The sequence below is a fragment of the Alligator mississippiensis genome, chromosome 3, assembly GCF_030867095.1.
Source record: "Alligator mississippiensis isolate rAllMis1 chromosome 3, rAllMis1, whole genome shotgun sequence".
Taxonomy (NCBI): Eukaryota; Metazoa; Chordata; order Crocodylia; family Alligatoridae; genus Alligator; species Alligator mississippiensis.
The window spans coordinates 50,592,322-50,616,184 of NC_081826.1; the positions used below are offsets into that span (position 1 = coordinate 50,592,322).

Consider the following 23,863-nt stretch of genomic DNA (forward strand, 5'->3'; position numbering starts at 1 on the left):
CACTACCTCATAAACTCAGCATGCTCTAAATCTCTTCCTCTGATATTATTCACAGTATTTTTAAATATAATACCCAACTGCTATCTAAAAAATTGCAACCTCCACTCATCTAACCTCCCTCTGTTTATTCATAGAACATTAAAGCTATTAATGAAATCTCATATTTCTATTACCATTTACAGGCCATTTACACTGTGTCTGTACAGTGCAATCTCAGCAGCTCTGAGATGGAAATTACAAGTTTGTATACAATGAGGGAATGTTATTGTTATGTGGGATCCAATACCTAATTAGTGGCTCACAAATCTATGCTCAGAAGCATAGCACTCCCTTGCAACCCAGATTGCCTGTTATACTGAACCCCTGGAAGCTTCATAAATTCTGAGTTTTCTAATTTTAAAATGAAAAGTCTTAATGTTTGCTTCACAGGTTAGTAAAAACATGCATTGTTTGCTCTATGGGCTTTCTGTATGCCCATATTTTTTAAGGCTCCTATAATATCATTAATAGCGTAGTTACCATAATCATGTGAATAGTGATACAAATTACCATAAATATAGTTATCAACTATTTCTCCCAGGCTGTGACTCTGATATAAATGCATGTCACAAACAAGAATACTCCTCTGCTTTTGCTTTATGTGTTGTAAATATATGGTAGATACTACTCTATATAAACTAGACAAACACAGCTGGAGAACTACAGAATAGGTCACTTTTACATCTGGGACTTGAGGAGGAAGATCCATTTTGTATTTTATAGAATAACAGAAAACTAGGGTTGGAAGGGACCTCAAGAGGTCATTTAATCTACCTCCCTGCTCAAGGCAGGACCATCCCCAACTAGATCATCCCAGCCAAAACTTTGTCTAACTGGGTTTTGAAAACCTAAAATGATAGAGATTCTACCACCCCTCTGGGTAAATAGTTCCAGTGTTTTACTACATTCCTCAAAAGACAGTTCTTCCTAATATCTAACCTAAACTTCCCTTTTTTCAACTTGAGACCATTGCTCCTTGTTCTGCCATCTGCCACTATTGAGAACGGTCTAGCTCCATCCTCTTTTGAACCCCCTTTCAGGTAGTTGAAGGCTGCTATTCAATCTCATTCTCCTCTACTCTAGACTAAATAAGCCTAGTTCCCTCAGTCTTTCCTCATAAGTCATATCCCCCAGCCCCCTCACCATTTTTGTTGCCCTCTGCCAGACCCTCTCCAATTTGTCCACATCCACTCTGTAGTGGGGGGCCCAAAAGTGAACACAGTTCTCTGCAGATGTGGCCTCACCACTGCTGAATAGAAGGCAATAATTACTTCCCTTGACCTACTGGCAACACTCCTACCGATGCAGCCCAGTATGCTGTTAGCATTCTGTGCAACAAAGGCACACCGTTGGCTCATATTCACCTTATTGTCCACTGTAACCCCTGGGGCCTTTTCTGCAGAGCTGTTGCCCAGCCAGTCAGTCCCCAGCCTGTATTGGTGCATGGGATTGTTCTGTCCTAAGTGCAGAACTTTGCACTTTTACTTGTTGAACCTCATGAGATTCTTTTTGGCCCAATCCTCCAATTTGTCTAGGTCACTCCGAATCCTAACCCTACCCTACAGAGTATCTACTGCTCCCCCCAGCTTGGTATCATCTGCAGACTTGCTCAGGGTGCACTCTATGCCATCTTCGAGTTTGCTAATGAAGAAGTTGAACAAAACTGGCCCCAGGACTGACCCCTGGGACACTCCACTTGATACTGGCTGCCAACTAGACATTGAGCCATTGATTGCTACTCTCTGAGCCTGATGCTCCAGCAAGTTTTCTATGCACCTTACAGTCCATTCATCCAGCCCACACTTCCTTAGCTTGCCTGCGAGAATGCTGTGGGAGACCATATCAAAAGCCTTGCTAAAATCAAGGTATATCACATCCACGGGTCTCTGTTTGTTTGTTTGGCCTGATTTTCTTAAATTTCTTGAAAGGATAATATACAACCAGGAAGCAAAGAGTATAAGTTCCACGTAAATAGGGGTTATAGTGTTTTTACCCTCAAGAAATAAATAGAATGTATGATTGTTTAGCTATACTATTACTCCTCCATGGGTGAAATCTGAGATATTTTAATTATATATAACTGATTTCTCCAAATGCTCCAGGCCTTTTGTGTTGTTGGTTATACCCGTGTTGATCTAAGGACATAGACAGAGAAGGTTCTTTGGGTAAATGTGATATCTTTTATTAGACCAACTAAATAGTTGTAAAAATTGTTCTTTGCAAGCTTTTGGACACAAACACCCTTCTTCATACAGACTCTCCCTATGCCTGAAGAAGAGTGTTTATGCCCAAAAGCTTGCAAAGAACAATTTTTCCAACTATGTAGTTGGTCTAATGAAACTTATCACATCTACCAAAGAAACTTGCCAGGCCTTTTGAGCATTTTTGTACTAAAGGCCATATTCCTTAGGAATTCTATAATTTTCATTACCAGAAAAAAGGAAAAGAGACATATTATTTTCAGTGGAATCAGAAGGTTGAGACTATGTTTCTGCTCTAGAAATCACAACACGAGTCATTTGCTATTATTCCTTAGTTGTTTTTGAACAGATGCTGTAGTCTGCTTTAGAATCTATAGGAGACAAAAACTATTGGGTTATAAATTTAAGAAAAGAGGTGGAGAATTAAAGAATTGGACAGAAAGGGAATGTAGCAAAAATAGCAGCATAGCTTCATACAACTTGTTTATGAAGTACCTAATATCTCTACATATCTGTGATAGTGTCCAGGCTCTTTTCTCAGTCATGCGACACCAAATGTGTTTTACAAGGGAGAAGAGCATCAACAGCTGGGTGAAGCAGCAGAGCTACCCTGCTGGCTCAAGCTGGTGTGTATCATTCGCTCTCATTCAATAGAGGAAAAAGGAGAAAACAGAGTGAGGCAAGATTCTCCCAGCTCTAAGAAACAGCCAACGTGGGGTGTTGGGAGCCATTTCTGGGTAGATGAAGCATGATCCTGTTTGAAGCATTGTCCATTTCAAGGCTTTGTGGTTTAATTCATTGGTGAGTCTGAATAAAAAGCTTCCACAGAAAATAAGAGGAGCTGTGTAAAAAAAATAAGGTGTACACAGTGACTGCTAAACAGCTTTGTTTATATCTTACAGTGGGGCTTACTAGCAGGGTTGGGATGTTGTTTATTATCAATTTAAAATAGCAAAATCTGAGATGGCATAGCCTGCTTCACATCTAGAAGACTAGAAACTAAAGACATTTTAGCAATTACATCAGAGATTAGGAATAACATGGCTAGATGACAATGATGTAACTGTGGGGCAACCATACTAGTTGATAACCTGGGGGACAGAACACACAAAAAAGTGGCTGGTACTGGAAGCTGCATTTTTATAGATTTTCATAATTTCCATATATTTTTAGGGTTGGAAAGGACCTCAGTAGATCATAGAGTCTGACCCCCTGCCCTGGGCTGGAAAGAGTGCTGGTGTCAGAAGACCCCAGGCAGGTGTTTGTCTAGTCTTCTCTGAAAGACCTCTAAGGTAGGGCAGAGCACCACCTCACTTGGAAGCCCGTTCCAGCTTCTGGTAACCCTTACCATGAAGAAGTTCTTCCTGATGTCTAGTCTAAAAGCATTAGCAAACCAGAAGTTGCTGCTTCCAGTTTGCCCTGGGCTTCCATACATCCCAACACTGCTGCTGGATGAAGAACATATATGATAGTGTAAGAGTAATGACAGATGCAAGAATTTTTTAGGGAAATATCTTTTATTGGACCAACTATGTAGCCAGAATAACAAACTAGACAAGCTTTCAAATGTGACCCATTCTTTCTACAACCATGCAGGAGAACATATGTGAAAAAATCATACCTGCTCATAAATTATCTACAAAATTATTTTGAACCAAATTATTTGCAGAGTTGCACTGATATTGCTTACATCAAGTAAGATGTGTCTGTTTTCATCAACTGAAAACCTAGCCTTTGATTTTTAGAAATTGGTTTGTTATTTGACAAGCATTTATCAAAGCCCTGCATCTCAAAGAAAAAGAAATCAGTCTATAAAGAATTTGAGGTATAATTTAAGAACTGTCTTTAGGTGAAGATTTTTTTTAATACTGGAGTACAGATAAACCTTTCACCTGCTCTTTATACACAAGACTTTGTCATTTTTGTCACTGTGGAACATAACACTTTTCTTTTCAATACAGACAAAACTCCCTCTGAATCCAAAATATTCTCCACCTACATATTCTTTAAAAACAATACTTTCTGGCAACAAGGTTTTAGGTCATGAGGATATCTTAATAGCTATATATGTTTTTGATTTATATAATTAGTTTTGGAAGTCAAATTGTTTATTTCATGGTGAAATATAATTGAAGCAGTATATGTTTTTGTAGAATTCTTTTTTTTAGTTAGATTCATGGCTTAACATAATATTTTATTTTTTCTTCTAAAAACTGTTTCATAAGAATAAATATAAATGAAACATTCTACAGTTCTGTATGAGAACACAGAAAGGTATATTAAACATATTGCTTTCTTTAACTCATAAATTTAAGATATCTAGAAAGGTAAATGAACATATTTAATTTATATTTGCTGAGTTAGGGTGTCCTTTGTGCCTAGAACACTAATAACAACAAGAACCAAAAGTCTATAATGGAAAAGGAGGAATAAAAAGAAAATAAATTTCCCAGGTTTCTTGAGAAATTCAGAGACATATTCCATCAAGAGAAAGGCTTATACCTGAAATGATTTTCACTAAGTTCCAGTTCATAGCACACTGTTAATATGTAGTCAATAATAACCTAAAAAAGGAATTATACAAAATACTGCAGCTTTCAAACAGAATGGAAATGCTAGGTTGCTTCTGAACTGGCTTAGTTTCTATTATTCTTGTATAGAGAGACGTGATACCAAGGATCTTGTTACTCTAGGCAAAGCGATCCCCATGCCCATCACAATGCTTTGCGCACAGTCTGCTGAAATAAACAAGAATACTCAGGACTGTTCAGAACAACAATTCAATATAATGGATGGCTCTGAGAACTGAAAGGCAAAACAAAGCAAACCAAACACTATAAAAGTTATCTCAAATCTGTGAAGCAGACAGTAAGTAATGGAGGCATATAAACTATTCTTAAGCCTGTTCTCTAGTACAAAGCTACCAAACCAAGATGGAAAATCTAATCCAATCAGTTCTGGGATAGAAATTATACAAGTAAAGATACTGAAAATATCAACAAAATATTTTTGTCAAAGAAAGGTAAACCTTCAATTTAAAGACATACCTATATAAAAAGGCAATCCAAATATACTGTACATAAAAGGATTTTTCACTGACCAACATATTGAATAAGGGGCTTTGGAAATGAAGTTATTTTACCTTGTCCTTGTGCATCTATTCAACAGCTGTAAGTTAATATACTGTAAAACACTCATTGTTTAACACTGATAATTAATTGCATGTTAAATCAGGCATTGTAAACATGACATTATATATTTCAGCTAGATTACCTAGAAAATTATTGTACAAGGAGTTGAATGGTCAGTTGCTATGGAATCTCATGCTCAGGAAAGCATAGATTTGCAGATTTTAAAAACCACCTTAGAGTAGAAAAGTAGTATGTCTGACTCTGAGGGGAACCTTGGCTGAGAGGGAAGTCTGTTTTGGACAGGCAGTGCTAACAGAACCTGACTTGTGTAGAGGTCAAGCCAGTTAAACAGACACTTGGAACATCTACATGGGCTATTGATGTACAGCAATAAACTTTGGCTCATATTATGCTGGATTTTATTGCTCTTGGGTGCCAAGCTTGAACATACGCCTGGGACCACAGCACACTGAGCTGGGTCAGAGCAGTCCTGACTGGCAGGGAGCTCAAGGGGTCAGCCTGCCAGTTCACGGCTGCTCCAACCCAACTCAATGTGCTGCAAGGGGCTGGCTTGGGCACAAGGGTATTCCAGTGCAGGGCTAGCTGACAGGCAGCACTGGAGCTCAATCTGGGATGCTTCATGCAGCATGTGCCCCAGACCTCCTGTGCCATATGCAGCACTGGGCCCAGCTTGGATGCCATGAGCAGTGAATGTCCTATACCAGCCCTGCATGCCATGTGCACAGTGAGCCCCAGGGCTTGTGCAGGCCATGCAGGGCTGGATTGGTCATCTATGCTGCCCATGGCACAGGAGGCCCGCACAGGGCATGTGCTGCATTCGCCTCACTGCTGGACCAGTCTTGTATGCTAGGTCCTGCAGCACAGCCTGATCTAGACCAGCCCAGGAGCCAGGATTTGGGGCTGATCCTGTGGGGTGCTGCATTTAGGCCAAGTACAGGACTAACACACTGTGCTGAGCATGGCGAGTGTGGTGCTGGGCCCAGCCCATGACTGCATGCAGTACAGGGACCCAGGGCCAGTGTATGAGGTCTATCCAGAGACTGAAGGGCTGGATCATATGGCTCTGTGGACTGGATCTGGCCAGTAGGCTGTACGTTTGATCTAAAATAAAACACATCTTAAGTGGAGTGTGTAAAAAGGTCCTACTTCAGCATTAGACAATGAAAGGGGCAGAAGTGATGTTAGGCCATCCTGCCTACTTTGACATGAGGAGCTCTGAAGGTACACGGGGATGCAAAATGGTGCCATCTCCTGGCTTGTTTCAGGGATGAAGGAACCCCAATGGGGGAGGGAGAGAATGTAACATGCCATCTCTATTTCTTATTAATCTTCAATTAAATCAATTTCTGAGTCATTTAGAAGTAAATTAGATGTGTCAATTAGTAATGTGTATGAAGCAAAGAATACTAACACATGATTTGAAGAATTAGATTACCTAGAAGATTATTGTACAAGGAGCTGAATGGTCAGTTGCTATGAAATCTCGCCACAGAGAACCCAGAGTTTCATTTTTTTTCTTTTTAAATAAACGAATAAAATCCGTACAATTTAGGGAAAACTTTAAATTCCTGGATTCTCTGTCTAATCCAGCCAGGGTCAGGAAATGGAAAAAAACAGTGAATACCATTTAACAGTGTGTAGAACTGTGCATTGCACCTGGTCAGTGTTTATACAGCTTGCTTTAAGCTGCATGAATGTAGACTGGGAGCAGACAACATAGGTGTTCACTGCCCCTAGGAGCCATGCAGGAAAACCAGTGCAAGTAACTCAGAGTGGTGAGAGGGGTGGGTGGAGTTGGAGGAAAGGGGGTTTGGTGGGTATGTGAAGGCTTAGCGGGATGGGGGGAGAGGGTGGAGGGGTAAAAATAGCTCAGTCTGGATCAGGGGTGTAGGAATAGCAGAGTCCTGGGGGCTGGGGTGAGCAGCTGGGCTTTCCCAGCCCCAGGTCTCCACACTGAGCATGTAGAGGTGTTTGGTAGATTGAGTTACCCTGTTCCTGATATAAATTAGTTCATCACCTCAGGTGTACTAACTTAGATTGGATCTGCCATTTTGGGGGCAATTTACATCTCACTGAATGCCTTCATAGATGGGCATTTAGATCTACCTAACCCTCATAATGATTAGATTCTTTACAATGAAAAGAAAACAAAATGCAAACCCATTACTTCTTTTTTAGGGCTGTTTGTAATTTCTGTTATGCTAGTGCTTGTTGTTGTTATAAAAAAAATAAAAGTTCTTTCATATACATTGAAATGTGTGTAACTAAAAATACTGTATGTGGCTTTTTATTTTGTCAAATTAATGTTCCCCAAATTTGCTTTAATATACTTGTGTGAGCATATCTTACTCATATATTGTATGACAAAGATGTTAAAGTTAGCCATTAAGATTAATATTTGCTTGAGGCTGGATCTAGATAATAAGATGGGAACTAAATTGTTAAAAAATTGGGTTTATCTAGCTTTGTTTTCTTAAAAGGAAAATGGAAGTTTGAAAGTGCTAAAAATGGAAGTCCACAACTCTTATGGGAACTCCGTAGTTTATTCTGCTCTCCTTACTTAACATCACTGTAAAATCAGGAGCAACTTAATTTGAGCCAATAGTTGCATCAGGTAAAAAAAAATCCTGATTAATTTTAAGTGCACGAGCAGATTCATTCAGTGAGAACATGTTTAATACCATCATCAATCACAATGGTTCTCCCAATGGTTTTATGGTTCATTTGACACATGGATCTTCTATTGACTGTGGGTTTCAGCTTGTGATGTCATGATCATACACTTAATTTGTAATTCCATACCAGGAATGTGATTAGTCACCAAGGTAGATTTTGGACTCTTAATAGCAAAAAATACCTATTTTTCATACTATGTTAAAAGGTAAATATATTTACATGCATCAAAGCACATTTTCTTACACTAATCCAAGCTATATTGAACACCTCAAGTATTTACTGATTGGGAGCAAACAGTACTTAAAATTTCCTGGGACTGGACCCTAAATTAGGGCAAGAATTAAGTACAACTTGTTCAAGGAGTGTTGTGAAGCTGTACTGTCCTGGGGGAATTCTGGCAGACATTCTGTTTTAGGAAAGTAGAAGGCCTCTTGGCACTGAGGCAGCATATTCATTTGTATATGAGCTTCCCTATGTATAGCCAGCTATAATTTTTTTTGTGGCTAGTGTTTCAGGGTGGGGTCATGGTCTCAGCATCACCCATATCCCTTCTAAGGTGCTGTGCTAAAGCTTGTTTAATAAGCTTTAGTTAAAATGCCCTCACGGCCATTTTTAAATGAAGGGACAGTGAATACACGAGATATTGAAGGACGCTGGAGCATTCTGGTTAGAACTCTCCAGCAGACTCGATTAATCGAGTCTAATCAGGACGCATTGCAGCATGTGTTAAAAGTGCTCTGGGAAATTAAGGGCTAATTGCTGCTTTCAATAAAGTTACTGTCAAAATCCTTCTTGACCTCAGCTGGACCAGGATGAGGCAGAATGCACATGGTCAAGGCAAGACTTATTAGAGCCCATTTATTTGCACCTACAATATTTATGGCCTTCTTTTCAGCCTTTAGATATACAGTGAATTCATAAATTGAGATTAGTTGTGGTATCATGGTCGCCAATTCAGTGCTAAAGAAACAACACAACAGCATAGCAAGTACATAGTAACTCACTGCGAAAGTGTACTTTGTGAAAGCCACAGAATATGCTCTGTCATTTGTATTCATCACTTGTCCTTCATTGAGCCAATTTGTGAGCTTTTAATTGTCAGCAAATTTAGATTAATGGCATACATGGATCTAATGATGTATTGTGCTATAAAGAACTCTAGATCTAGAGTTGAAAGTGGATTTGCTTACTGGAACAAATGCCCTTCTACCTACCTCTGGGTAGGTGACCAGTCTACTTTTCCCTCACAGCACATTCAGAAGCTTTGGAAACATCATTTTTCAAAATACTAACAAAAGCTGATGCACACAAAATTCTTGAGTGTTATAAAATGGAAGTTTTCATACACTGTGTCTTCAGAAAACTGAGTGAGGACAGAGTTAGCAAGGGAGCAGCAACAGTGGAGAGAGGGAGAAACAAAAAGCATACAAGACTTTTACGTGCCCTGTTGGGGCCTGAGTAGCTCATACATTTACACTGGTGTAATTTACATCTCTTTTGTTCACTGATATAAATTACACCTGCATCCAGACTACATCCCAAGATAGTAGACCGTAGGCAGCTGTTGTTGTCTCCTGCCACTAAGTGAAGGAGAACAAATTGGCTATCCTCGGTTAGTTTGCAGCTGTAAGTCACATACCCTAGTGAAATTTACACTGATTAGTTTTGCTCTTGATTGTTTCAGGAGTAATTCTACAGTGGATAGAGTGAATTAAGCCTAAATTATTTTAGAGGTCTAAACCTTTCTTTTCTAGACAAAACACAAGAAGTTTCTGTTTTCTAAACTATTATTTTTGTTGCTCTTTTCTGCACCTTCTCCAGTCTAGTCCATCTACAGCTTTCTTAAAAGCATAATGAATTCAGTGGTCGAACAGAACCCACCAAACAGAAGGGAATAATTGCCTCCCATGTCTTATGTATTACTCTTCTGTTAATACAGCCCAGAATTATATTTGCTTTTAAAAAAATTACACATTTGACACATTTAGCTTATGAAACACTACACCCCACTGATTGCTTTCTATAGAAAAGCCGCCTAATCAAATTATTTTCATTTTGTATTTCTGCATTTGATTTCCCCTTCCCAAATTGAGTGCATTTTTATTGAAATTCATCCTATTGGTTTTGGACCATTTTTCAAGGTTGCCAGAGGAATGCCAGATGTCCCAGGGAGAAACATTACTGGAAGATTCTGGAGACTCATGAGGAATTGGGATATCAATGATTGGGGGTAGGAGGGGGAGGCTTGGAAGTATTATAAGGGATGTTTGTAAGGTCACCAGGGCTTTTGGATTTTTTTGCCCAGGCTTTGGAGGTGTCCAGGTCCCCAGCAGTCAGGGCTGGTAGAATCAGCAGAAAGGCTGATCTCTAAAAACTGTGGCAGAACTCTCAGGGAGGGTAGGTGGTAGCCAGCTGAATGGGAAAGAAACTTTACCTGTCTTTTTGTTATGAGCCTTGCAGGGATAAGGAGTAATCCCATGGCAAACCATTCTTTGGGGCAGGCAGCAGGACAGTGGGGAGAAACTTGGGGCTCTGGGGATATGCCATGGATGGGTTTGTTGCAGTGCTTTTGAGAATAACACATAGGACAGTATCTAAAGCCAGGATTATCAAATTGATAACCCACTTGTTTCCTTTTTTCCATTAGACCAGGTAAGTGATCAAAGGAGGAAAATTAGATTGGCCTGACGTGATTTGTTCTCACGAAATCCATGTCTGATTTTTTTTCCTTTTAATCATCTCATACTTCAAGTGCTTACAAATTGATCATCTAGGCTAGGGACACAAGTTACACATAAACTGGTTTAAGTCATAAGAAACTGGTTTAAACCTGTAGCAGAACAGAAGTTCAGTGCACATAAACCAGTTTCAAAATGGCAGAAACTGGTTTAAGATAAACTGGTTAAAAGTAGCATCAGGTTTAACTGATTTGGGTCAAACTGGCTTATGAAACTTCTGTCCCAGACCCCTTCCTGATTTAAATTAAATCACAGTCCCCCAGCATCCCAGCATACTTTCCAGCCCTGGACTAGGCTGTCCTGTCTACTCCAGCAGAGAAGAGTTGGGGCAGGGGAGGCAGGGACTGCCCCCAACAGGCAAACCCTGGCTGGGGTCTGGAGCCAGGGAGGGGAGTTAACCCCTTGCTTCCCCAAGTACAGAGCTGCCCTGATGCTAAACTTACTGAAAGTTATGCTCTCTGCGACTGTGGGCTACAAATCCCAGAGGCACCTGGAAGCAGGAAAAGGAAGTGATGAGCAACTCTTCAGAATACTCCTGACGTGATTCTGGACTGCAAATCCCAGAGACCTCAGGGACACCAGGAAGAGGAAGTTAACACACAGCCCATGCTGGCTATGCGCCAGAGAGCCATGATCTAGTGCCCCCTGGCGCCTGGCTTGAGCTACTGCAGGCATGTGGCTGCATTTCCTGAATCAAAAGTGAATGCGTGTCCAGTTGTTTCTCAGTTTAATCTCTGCAGTTTGGACTAACCTGCAGACTGAATCAATTCAGCCTCAGGCTTTCTGACTGTCTGTACTTAGCCCTAGTCATTTATCTTTCCAGGAATCAAAGTTCAGCTGAATAATTTTCTGTACTCTCCTTTCCCCCTATTAGTGATAGATGCTAGGGGTAGAAACAGGTGTCACCAAGTCAAAGTGGATTGGCTTTGGCAGGACATGCCCTGCCAGAGATGATCTGTTTTATTGAGCAATACACACATCACTCATTGTCCTGAAGCAGGCGGGGGCAAGTTTTGACATGCAACTAAGGGTAGGGACATTTATTTGCTTGGCATCTGTGCCACCATAAAAAATATTATGGTGGCACAAATACACTATCAAGCAAGGTCTGTTTCTACCCTATGTTTTCTTTTCCCCAGTCCTGATGGGATTTCCCATCTTTCACAAAATCTCAAAGATAATGGTTATCTGATCCTTAAGAGCTCTTAATGCAGCCATAGTGGTTTGAAGGCCATTATCTTTATTCTCCCAAATTTTCTCCTTTGTTTTCCTAAAATAGTGTACTCCATTTATTTTCTTATTATATTCACCCAAATTATTCTCTACCATCATATTTTCAACAAGCTTTTCCTCATTAGTTAGGGAAAACCTGAAATGGGCTATCCCTTAGTATTTTCCCCCACTTTCTGAAACAAGAAATTCTTCCTGGAAAATTTCAAAAGCAAAATGAATAGTGTGTGTCTTGCTATATTGCTATGCCATTAAGTATCCAAGTAATTAAATTATCTTAAACTACCAAATTCTGTTCCATTAGTTGCTCAAAAAACCTCATATACTTCCTCTCTTTGGTTATCTGTGTATAGTAGATATGAGATTACCTACTATGAGATTACCATTGATATTTTCCTCTTTAATCTTTACTCAGAGATATTCAACATGCCTGTCTCCTTGCATCTCATCTCTTCCTGAACTTCAGAGTAAGCAATATGAGAAGTCACCGCAATTCGATTCAAAACGTGAATCTTATCAGTGGTGGCTACTAGATAAAAGTATAAAAGTCAGTCTGCCTTGTGCATTTAGCTACACAATTTCTTCAGATTAGTTTATTTTTGAAACAGTGACTGATAAATGTAACAACTCCATGGTTGCTCAGAAGTACAGTCATCTCTATAAACCATCATTTCAGAAATTGCAGATGTCAGCCATGATTAACTTTAGGACCTTGTTTCCCAAAAATACAGGTCTCCACCACTTGAACTAAAGAAGAATTCATATTTATGATACTTAGCACTTAAGTTCAGGTCCACAAATGGATTTAGGTAGCACACTGTTCAGCATTGCAGTGTCCAGGCCTGGACATGTTATACATTTCCACCTGTGTATATTGTTTTTACATTTGTAAAAAAATGTAGCACACATGCAACAACCTCTACACTGAGGTGCCTTACCAGAATCTGATGTAGAGATATACCAGTTTAATTTACACCAGTGTAGGTGTTGTATAGGTGTTGTGTGGCTGCACTGACTGTAGGTTAGCCATGTGTTCAATACAAAAGGCTATTAAGATCTCCGTGCCACCTAGTGGTAAGTCACTTTCACAGCACCTACTGCACTACTGCAGCACATACCTTGAAGTGACTGGTAGTCTGCATGTTTGAGATTGTGCTGTAACTTATATAGTGTACAAAGCAGGTGTTAATTATACCAGTCTTTGTGTGTCATATGTCCAGACCACAATTTTAGGTACCTAATCTCTGTAGCAGAATCCACAGTTCTGATCTGGGTATTGAGACTCCCTATGCAATGTATGGGGACAATTAGGCACCAGAAAATGGGATCCAGAGATAAGTCCAAGCTCAGCATGCTAAAGTACACTGAATGGCGAACCACCTACATTCACTCAGGGGAAATGCAGTGGATATGAAGATATGACTTAAACTTGTCTCAAATTGCCTTATTTGGTGGCACTAGTAAGTACCTCCCTCTACATGGGATTCTTATCCCTTATCCCTCTCCTGAAGGCTAAGCCACTTTAAGCAGAAGTAGTGTAGGGAGGCAATCCTTTGTTTAAAAACACAGCCAGATTGAGCGGAGGTAGAATCTCTAATCTTTGCTACAATGGTTCACAGAACAGAGCATTCATCCAGGATGTGAGCAGCCCATGTTCAAGTCTCTTTTCTTCTTGAGGGAATTAAGACTTACTTTGCCCAAACCCAATGAGAGTGTTCTAGACAAAAGGCTATAGGGCATGCTGAAGTGGAAGCACTCTCCACTTCTGTTAAAGATGTTTCACTTGTATATACTTTGAACCTGAGTGTGGAAGCAAGAGCATCAATCTTGATGCCTAGGGGAGAACTGGGCTGCTGTATTGAAGCTTGTAAGATAGGGGTTTGAAATCCCTCAGGCAGAGGAGAGAACTGGATCTGGCTCTCCTGCATCCTGGGAGAGTGTTATAACCTCTGGATATAAAAGGAGACATTAGTAACTGTAGTTGTTTTAAAGAAAGGATAGTTTCTGCTGTAATTTAAGTATGGAGCGTGACTAGCTCTTTAGACCATATAGACAGAGAAAAATCCAATCTTTCAATCTTGATTAGACTTAGGCAGGAGACAGGAAACCAACAGGTCACTGCCTATCAAACTGAGATTGTTCTGTTGAGCAACTCCAGTTGCCTGAGGAGCTTTACCGTCAAAATCTAACATGGCATTTTCATAGTTTCATAGTTGGTAGGGTCGGAAGGGACTTGAGCAGATCATCAAGTTCGACCCCCTGCCATGGGCAGGAAAGAATACTGGGGTCAAATGACCCCAGCAAGGTGTCTATCTAGCCTTCTTTTGAAGACCTCCAGGGTAGAAGCGAGCACCACTTCCCTTGGAAGTTGGTTCCAGATCCTAGCCGCCCTGACTGTGAAGTAGTGCCTCCTGATATCTAGCCTGAATCTACTTTCAGTCAACTTATGGCTGTTATTCTTTGTTACTCCCAGTAAAGCTCAGGGGAACAGGGACTCTCCCATAGCCTGCTGGTCTCCCTTGGCCAGTTTATAGATGGCCACCAGATCCCCTCTCAACCTTCTCTTGTGGAGGCTGAACAGGTTCAGGTCCCATAGCCTCTCCTTGTAGGGCCTGCCCTGCTGACCCCTGATCATGTGAGTGGCCCTCCTCTGGACCCTCTCAATGTTATCCACATCCCTCCTGAAGTGTGGTGCCCAGAAATGGATGCAGTACTCCAACTGCGGCCTGACCAGTGTTGCATAGAGGGGGAGGATCACCACCTTGGACCTGCTGATGCGGATGCATCTGTGGACCTGCTGATGTGATGCATCTGTGGATGCATGACAAGGTTTCATAGTTTCATAGTAGCTAGGGTCAGGAGGGATGTGAACAGATCATATAGCCTGACCCCCTGCCACAGGCAGGAATGAATGCTGGGTTCACAAGACCCCAGACAGGTGATCATCTAACCTCTTTTTGAATTTACCCAAGGTAGGGGTGAGGACCACTTTCCTAGGAAGTTGGTTCCAGATTCTGGGCACCCTAACTGTAAAATATTTCCTCCTGATCTCTAACCTAAACCTATTCTTCCATCAGCTTATTACCATTGTTCCTTGTCATCCCAGGTGGTGCTGGGGAGAATAGGGCTCTTTCAATTTGCTGATGTTCTCCCCTGCTGAGTTTGTAGGCAGCCACCAGGTCCCCTCTCAGCCTCCTCTTGCCAAGGCTGAACAAGTTCTGGTCCCTCAGTTTCTCCTCATAAGGCCTGTCCTGCTGCCCTCTCACCAAATGGGTGGCCCTCCTCTGAACTCTCTCCAGGCTGGACACATCCTTTTTAAAGTGCGGTGCCCAGTACTGGACACAGTACTCCAATTGTGGCCTGACCAATGTCACATAGAGGGGGAGTATCACCTCTCTGGACCGGCTTGAGATGCACCTTTGGATGCATGACAAGGTATTGCTGGCCTTGCTGGCTGCGGTCTTGCATTGGCAGCTCATGTACATCTTGGAGTCAATAATGACTCCAAGATCCCGTTCCGCCTCTGTGCTTTCAAGAGGGGAACTCCCCAGCCTTTATGTATGCTGTGGATTCCTTCTGTCAAGGTGCAGACCCCTGCATTTATCTACGTTGAACCCCATCCTATTCTCGTCTGCCCACTTTTGTAGTCTGTCTAAATCTAGTTGCAGCCTCTCTCTCCCTTCAAGTGTGCCCACCTCACCCCACAGGTGCGATTAGCCTTCCTGACTGCCTCCCCACATTGGCAGCCCATGTTTATCTTGGAGTCTATAACGACTCCAAGATCCTTTTCTGCCTCTGTGCTGATGAGAGGGGAGTTCCCCAGCCTGTAGGTATGCTGCTAGTTCTTTCTCCCTAGGTGCAGTACCCTGTACTTGTCAGTATTGAATCTCATCTTATTCTCATCTGCTCACCCCTGCAACCTGTCCAAATCGAATTGCAGCCTGTCTCTCCCTTCTAGCGTGCCCATTTCTCCCCACATCTTAGTGTCATCTGCAAATTTGAACAAGGTGCTTTTCACCCCCTCGTCCAAGTTGCTGATGAAAATGTTGAACAGTGTGGGTCCGAGGACTGAGCCCTGGGGGATCCCACTGCCAACATCCATCCAGGTTGAAAATGACCCGTCTACCACCACTCTCTGGGTGTGGCCCTCCATCCAATTGGCGACCTATCTGACTGTGTAGGCATCAATACCATAATCTCCTAATTTTTTAACGAGAATTTTAAGCAACTCCAGGTTAAGATGGCAGGTCAGCAGGGGTTTTGAGGATTGCAGTTTTGGAATCTTGGATGTAAATCTCACCTAGGTGTGCATTTTGGGTGGGCCTTAACTAAATCATATTGTTTATTGTCAGCAACCATGGAAGCCAACCCACACAATAATTCATACTATATTAATATATTGAAACATAACTATTTGAAGTAAAAACACCATCTAAACTTTTTTAAATGGCTATTCATTTTGGTAATTTTTGGAGATACAATCTAAAACATGCCAAATTGGCTTGGTATTCAGAGGAAGTTATGCAGCATATTCTAGCAGTAATCCCCTCAAACTGTCTTCAAACTGTGTATCCAGAATCACTAGTTTGTTTTGTAAGTCTGTATCCATGGGTTTTTTTTTTAATTTTAAGTATATAATTTTATGATATCATTAGTCTTCTAAATAATATCCCAAGTTATTTAAAGACTTTCATCTGCACCAAAAAAGAAACTATCAAATCAATATTTTATAAGTAGATAACTTTAAGGATCTGACTTAAACGTATAAAAAGAATGTAATCTAGAACAACTCAAATTCCAGACTGCAGAAACTGAGACCTTGCCTTTATGAGCAATGACAGTGTTAAATGCTTTTAAAAATAGTTTTGCAATGTTTCACTACTATTTCAGTATATAATATTCTCTTAAAAGTTTAAAGGGAAAATATTTTTCCAGATTTGTCCCTCTTCCAGCAGGCAAATAAAGGGTATATGATGTGAATATTATAAAAAAATATTAGATGATATTGTTAGTTTTTTCCTTGGTATCAGGAGGGCTAAGATTTCAGTCATTGTTTTGTTTATTTCTATGTCTATGCATTATTATCAATAATGTGAGAGGCATTTGAATACACCAGGGGGAAAAAGTCCTGCAGTTGTTTCTTATGTCACACTGAAAAAGGACAATTATCTGAATACATTTTTCCAAGTGTGTAATTCAAGAATTTTGCTTTCTCTGCCTGCTTCTTACATTGTGTCAATTAAATGCTCAATAAAGCTATCAGATAAACAGCATTAACTATCAAAATCAAAGGCATTACTGTAGTTTTGGAGTGAATCACTCCAAATTACTTACAAATATAAAAGCAAACAGCACAACTTTTTCTCTTCTTCCCTAAAACTTTTGGCACCCACAAATCTCTCTCATCTCTGGTCAAAACCCCTTTTGTGTAATATGGGGACAGTTACTCCAGGGAAAATACTTATTGCACTTAACTCTTCTAGGCTATATATTCCCATCTCTTTGGACATATTATTGCAAAGAACATAGGACATTAAAGCTACTGTAATTTGTTTTCAAAAAAATGAAGCTGTTCTCAGCTATTGTAATAAATTCCAGCCTACCTGTAGAGAGCTGAAAGTGGTCGCTTGTTTCCAGGTTTTGGTCTGTAGGGTTTTGGTTCTCCTGCCATGTTGATATCTGAAACAAACATTGGGTGCACATAAGCCAAAGCTTAGTAATTAAGAGTGTGTTTGTGCATATATTAGAGGCTGTGAAAATAAATAATAGATAGTAGAATAAGAAAGTATATATACAATTATGATCTAGATTTTACTACATTAAAATTATGTTACAAAACTTATTACAGTGCATGGTGTTTTCAGCAAAGCACCAAAGAAAACATATGGAATGTATTTTTATAACATATGGAATGTATACAGTGGACTGTCACCATTTAAATTTGGGCTAATAATTATTTTCCATTATAAAATCAAAGCCTGAACAAACACAGGGACAGACTGAGGGTTAAAGATACTTCAGCCTGATGGAGGAAAGTGAGAAGTCTTATGCTTCTGTGGAAACCCCTGCTGATTCAACCAGACTTCATGCATGAGAGCTAAAGAATTGAAGACTGAACCAGTAACTCCACCAAAGTTTGGGGAGAGCAGCATGAGCCAACCATTATCGGCAGACCATCTCCTTCTATACATTTAAATATGGTGATGGGTATGGGTCTCTTACCTTCTCATGCTCCTTTTAAGGTAATAAACTTCACTAGTGGTGCTAATCTGAACTGTATTTTACAGTCAGAGAACACAGTAATTCTGGTTGGCCTCCATGGACTCACTATCTAGGCCAGGAGTCAGCAACCTCCGGCATGTGTGCCGAGCATGGCACACAAGGCCATTTTGCTCAGCATGCCACCACCAGTCCGGGCTCTAAGCAGCTGCTGCCAGCCACAGAGCACAGGCTGCTCCCAGCAGGATGCTGGGAGGCTGCAAGCCCTGCTGCAAGCAGACCAGGCTCCTTGGGCTGGCTGCAGCTGGGAGGCTGCAAACAGCTGCTCCGGGCTCCAACATGTTGGCACTCTGGCATCTTCAAAGTAGACATTGTATTTTTTTTCAGCACTCCAGCCAAAAAATGTTGCCTATCCCTGATCTAGGCAATGACTGTCATTATCTCTGCCTTCCTCCAAAAGGAAATTAAATTATGTAAAAATATTCACTTCTTTCCTCAAATAGAACCCTTTAGCGAAAAAACCCCACAGATTTATAATTTTAGTTTTTAAATGTATTATATTCATTTTAATATTTGTAGTTGATAAAAATGCATTGTACTTTCCATACATCATTTTTAAAATCATAGATTCTTTCTTGCACGTACTATGCACTTCACAGCAATACTAGCCCATTTTCTTATCTCATGAGTACACATCTGCCCTAAAATATAATAACATCTGACATATAAGTACTTTATTACACATCCCAGATTTATAGACTTTACTTCTTTTCCTGTGCCAAAACTCTTCCACAAAAACAAGACCAAATAATAAGAATGTGAACACAAGACCACTTTTAGTTTGAGTGATAGTCACTGATAAAGAAAAATAAAATCACAGCCAATTCTTTTGAGAATGCCATGACTCAAATGATTATAAACATAATTACAAAAAATAACTGGAAAATTACAGAGAAATATTGCAATTTCATGCACATAACCTTTGAACTCTGTTTTAAGCAAAAATCAGCTTGAACTGTCTTTATATATATGTGAGTTTTGTTTTGTGTTTTTTGGAGGAAAGTAAATGCTACAGCAGCAGATCTGTGGAAGCCATGTAGAGAAGTAATACTTTCACCTCAGGAAAGAAACTCCATGACATCCTGATCAATACCATGACTCATGCTCTTCTCATTCCCTGTATAAGGCAGGGAAAATGTCAATGAAGTCAGTGGAGTAACAACAGCCTGAGAAAGAGAAGCAAGCCAACAATATGAGGAATAAACTACAAACCAAGATGTATGTCACTTACCCATCTAAGGCATCTAAGTCACCCAACAGTGTTTTACTTCACTTTGCATAATGATCTAAATTGTATCTCCATGTCTACATGCCTTTATGTGGCTATATTTTCGCTCTTTGCAGCTAAAATTGCCCTCAAGTGTCTAAGTCTACTTCTACTCCATTGCAACTTAACTTCACCAAGGATGCACAACGTTGTCGTTGACCAAAAACCACAACTGGCAACTGCTATGGTACCCAGTTTCTGCTCAGTAATCGTGTTTAAAGTTTTGCTCACAACAGGGGAATCTTACCTAAGTACAGACAGTCAAAAAGACTGATGCTGAATCAATTCAATCTTTGCTGGTTAGTCTAAAATACAGAGATTAAACTAACAAGTGAACACACATTTACTTTTGATTCCGGAAACACAGCCACATGTATGCAGTGGCTCAGTCCAGAAGCCAGGGGACACTAAACCATGGCTCTCTGGTACATAGCCAATATGGGCTGTGTGTTCATTTCCTCCTCTAGCTACCTCTGAGGTCTCTGGGATTTACAGTCCAGAATCATGGCAGCAGGACTCGGCAGGGTTGCTCATCACTTCCTTTTCCTGCTTCCAAGTGCCTCTGGGATTTATAGTCCACAGTCACAGCCAAGTTTATCAGGACAGGGCAGTTCTATACTCAGGGGCAAGGGGGTTTAACACCCCTCCCTGACCCCAGCCCCCAGCCGGGGCTTGCCTGGTGAGGGCAGTCCCTGCCTCCCTCCCAGCCCTTCTCTACTGGAGCAGACAGCCCAGCCCAGGACTGCAAAGCATGCTGGGATGCTGGGGGACTGTGATCTAACTTGAACCAGAAAGGGGTTCAGACTTGAACCAGGAAGGGACAGACCTTGAATAAACCAGTTTGACCCAAATCAGTTAAGTCTGATACTGCATTGAATGAGGATTATCTTAAACCAGTTTCAGTCATTTTGAAACTAGCTTTTGTGCACTGAACTTTTGATTTGTTACAGGTTTAAACCACTTTCTGATTACTTAAACCAGTTTCTGTGTAACTTCTGCTCCAAGCCTTTGGCCACATACAGACATTCAAGGCATTTGTACACATGCCTGCACCGCAGCGCCAGGTGCTTTGAAAAGCACCTGGTGCTGCGATGCTTGCAGTTGTATAAATGGTGAAATGTGTCAGCACTGAGAGAATGGCAGTGGCACATCTTTGAACTAAAACACATAGAAGGTGCTTTATTTCAAAGTGCACTGTTGCCATTTTCTGTGCTCTGACGTGCATTTCACCGCTTATACAACTGCATGCGATGCAGCGCAGTGCACGTCTGCTCGTGTGCAGGCCAGATTCAGTTAATCAAGCGTGCTCTGAAGTGGCGGATCTTCAGCATGTCAAGGGACCAAAAAGTATGTGTTTAAACGCCTTCAGTTTCTTATGGGAGAGTCAGTACTCTTCCAGGAGAAACCATGAATTTACAGATTTTTAGGATTTTTCTCTCAAAGCAAAAATAACTACTACAGGAGAAAAATACCCCAGGAACAACCAAGGTTAAATTACTCCCAAAAGAATTTCTTCTAGGAGAGCAAATGTCTGGAAATGTTCTCTTCTGAGTGAAGCCACAATACATTTCTCCTGCACCCCGGGACACTTTGTTCCTCTCCCACCCAGGAGACGGTGTGTCACTTGGGCTGGACGCTACTGCTTCAGCCCAGCAGGAAGCATAACATATCCCTTCACAATCCCCACATTGTGCAGAAGGGAGAAACAGGCTGACCCTGAGTAGTCTGAATCAGTCAGTACGGGCTGCCCTGTACACTGCTGCCATATTCAGACAGACTGAGGGAACCTGCAGAGCATGTTGAGATATGCATACAGGGAGCCCCTGGTTGCACACCATCAGCAATGCAAGATTTCTTTAATTTTAAGCAATTATTTTATGAAACAAAAAATATCCTTCATCCATGGTTTTTTTGTTAAATTAGATATCCTTCCAGTTTTTAAAATGGTATAAAAGTGTATACAATACAATACACAAACTGTATAATTTTCACCAATGTCAGCCTATCAACTTAAAACTTCAAACCTGTGCAGGAAGTGATTGAGGAATATTAATATCTGTTCTAGGGTTCCATTTTGTTCTTGAAAATAGTGTATTCTAATTGGAATAGATTTTATCCCATGACCTTTACTATAATTATATCCTTCCATGCTATTTTAGTATGGCAGCTTTAAGGCCATTGACTTTGCTGACTTTCACTGTGTTTTCCTAAAGTTAGTTCAGGTTCTGGGGAGAAGATGGCATATTTATAATCCACTTTTGAGAAATATCTGAGATTGTAGCATTAATCTCCATATATTTCTCATGTCTATCATCTACTTTTCTTTGTTTTTTTTCCAGAAATTTGACCCAGGTCTCTATTCTTAGATATTTGAACATTAAAGGATTTTCAGACCTTGTTCTTGTCGTCTGGGGACAGATCAATGTTATCTTGATGTTTATTCCTTGTGGCTTTAGCTGTAGAGCTACATTTGTAAAATTGAACAAGTTTATCCAGCGCAGAAGACTTCTGCTCTAATCGAATCCTGTCAGAAAATGTTCTAAGAAAAACAGCAATAAAGCAGCTCAGATTCAGATACCATCAAGCTCAAATAAATTCTTGAAATCACTATCAGAAAAACCAAAAAACCAAAAACTGAACTGGACTACATAAAGAGTAGTAGTCATAACTGCTCTTTAACACAGGAATATAAAAGACACTTCCACGGAATGTTGAATCTGGTAGAATAGCTGGGCACTTCCCTGACCACCTCACTATGACTTGAGATTGATGATGGACTGAAATTTGAAAAAAATTTGGGGCAACTTTTTCAGTTCTGTATACTTCAAGTTTCATTTTTGAGTAAGTTTAGAAAGAATTTGTCACTAGTTCATGAGAAAGATGATTTTAGGCTATTTTTAGCCCAACTGGAAACCTTGCAAGACAATTTATTCTTGTGGTCCATTCTTCATTCGTTTCATAAGGAGACATTTACATTCATTAGGTCATAACTTTGCATCAAATAAATTTGTTGTCAAATGATGTGGAGAGTTACCTTCTGCTAACAATTCCACCCACGGAAATGCAAAAAGGCATCACTTTTTATGTTGCAAAATTAGCTGCTGCACTTGTATTTGAATATGAAACGGACAATTTGACAAGAGACACGGTGATGCATGTTGCTTCTCTTCAGGAATGATCAAGCCCAGGGGCTCTTGCATCAGTTTGACAGATCGGATGCTAAACAATTTTAGAATGTAATACTAACATAAATTGAACAGCATTATCATTATAATCATATTAAGGCATCACTGGGGTTAGAAAAGTGACTACGCCAAAAATGATGCATTTTATTCAGAAAATGAATAAAATGTATGTTCAGAATCATATTTGATTACTTTCCAGAATAAAACACTTTTCTATTGTTTTCAACTTCTGTTAATACAGCACAGTTAATAAACCTATAAAACAATGAACTAAATTATTTATGAGCTCATGAATTATCAGCCAAACAGATAAGTAATTTTGAATCTGTACTCATAATAGCACTAAATGAATAATGCTCAGATCCTAGTTATGGGGTTAGCAATTAGGAAGGTAAATTCCAGCAATTTACTTATAAACTAAGGGCAGAATGTAAACTGTCTCAGTACGTGCCTAAATTTAGGCACTGGCTCACCTAACATTTTAGTGCTTGGCTTTGGAGGGACGCTCAAAATGACTTTAGCATCTCTTTAGAGTCAATGGTGAGTCTTCAGACAGGCATGAGAGCAACTGAGGATTATGTACCTAGGGGTTTAAAACATGGAGTGGGGAATGTATGTAAAAAAAAATTTTAAAAGCCCAGAGATGCTTACAGAGGCACATGCTGCTAAAATATGGAGTTCTTTTGTCCATTTGACATGGACATCTGCAGAAAAAAAATAGGGTGAATTCATCCCAGGAGCAGCAAAATCCAGTGCTACCATACAGAACTATCATTCCCAGCATGCCCTGCACTCTGTGACACACTGCTGAACTGCCACTGTTTGCTACTGCTCTTCCACACTTGAGCCTCCAGAGTACAGTACTCAGTGCTTTCCACTGCAGAGCTGGGCTTCTCCACCCTTGGCTTTCAGACTCCTGGCTCTGTAGACTGGAAGCCCCAGGATCCCACCCACCTCCTGGCCAGTCTGTATGGTTGAGCTGCAATAGCACTGTGGTTCATGGGGGCTAAGGGTGCCTAGCATGCCTTCAGTTAAGCTGGTAGGTAGTCATGCAGGTTTCTGCTAGAACATCTTGATTTTTGATAAAAGCTAGTCA

General features: G+C 40.5%; 1 protein-coding gene across 4 annotated transcripts in view; it reads right to left on the reverse strand.

Annotated features, from left to right (window-relative positions):
- RALYL (RALY RNA binding protein like) overlaps positions 1–23,863 on the reverse strand; it is a 717,576-nt gene that overhangs the window by 111,445 nt on the left and 582,268 nt on the right. For all 4 annotated transcript variants that reach the window (XM_019486903.2, XM_059723935.1, XM_019486910.2 and 1 more), the window contains one exon: positions 17,640–17,715. In XM_019486903.2, the coding sequence (XP_019342448.1) occupies positions 17,640–17,715 (76 nt within the window). The remainder of the gene's footprint in view (positions 1–17,639; positions 17,716–23,863) is intronic.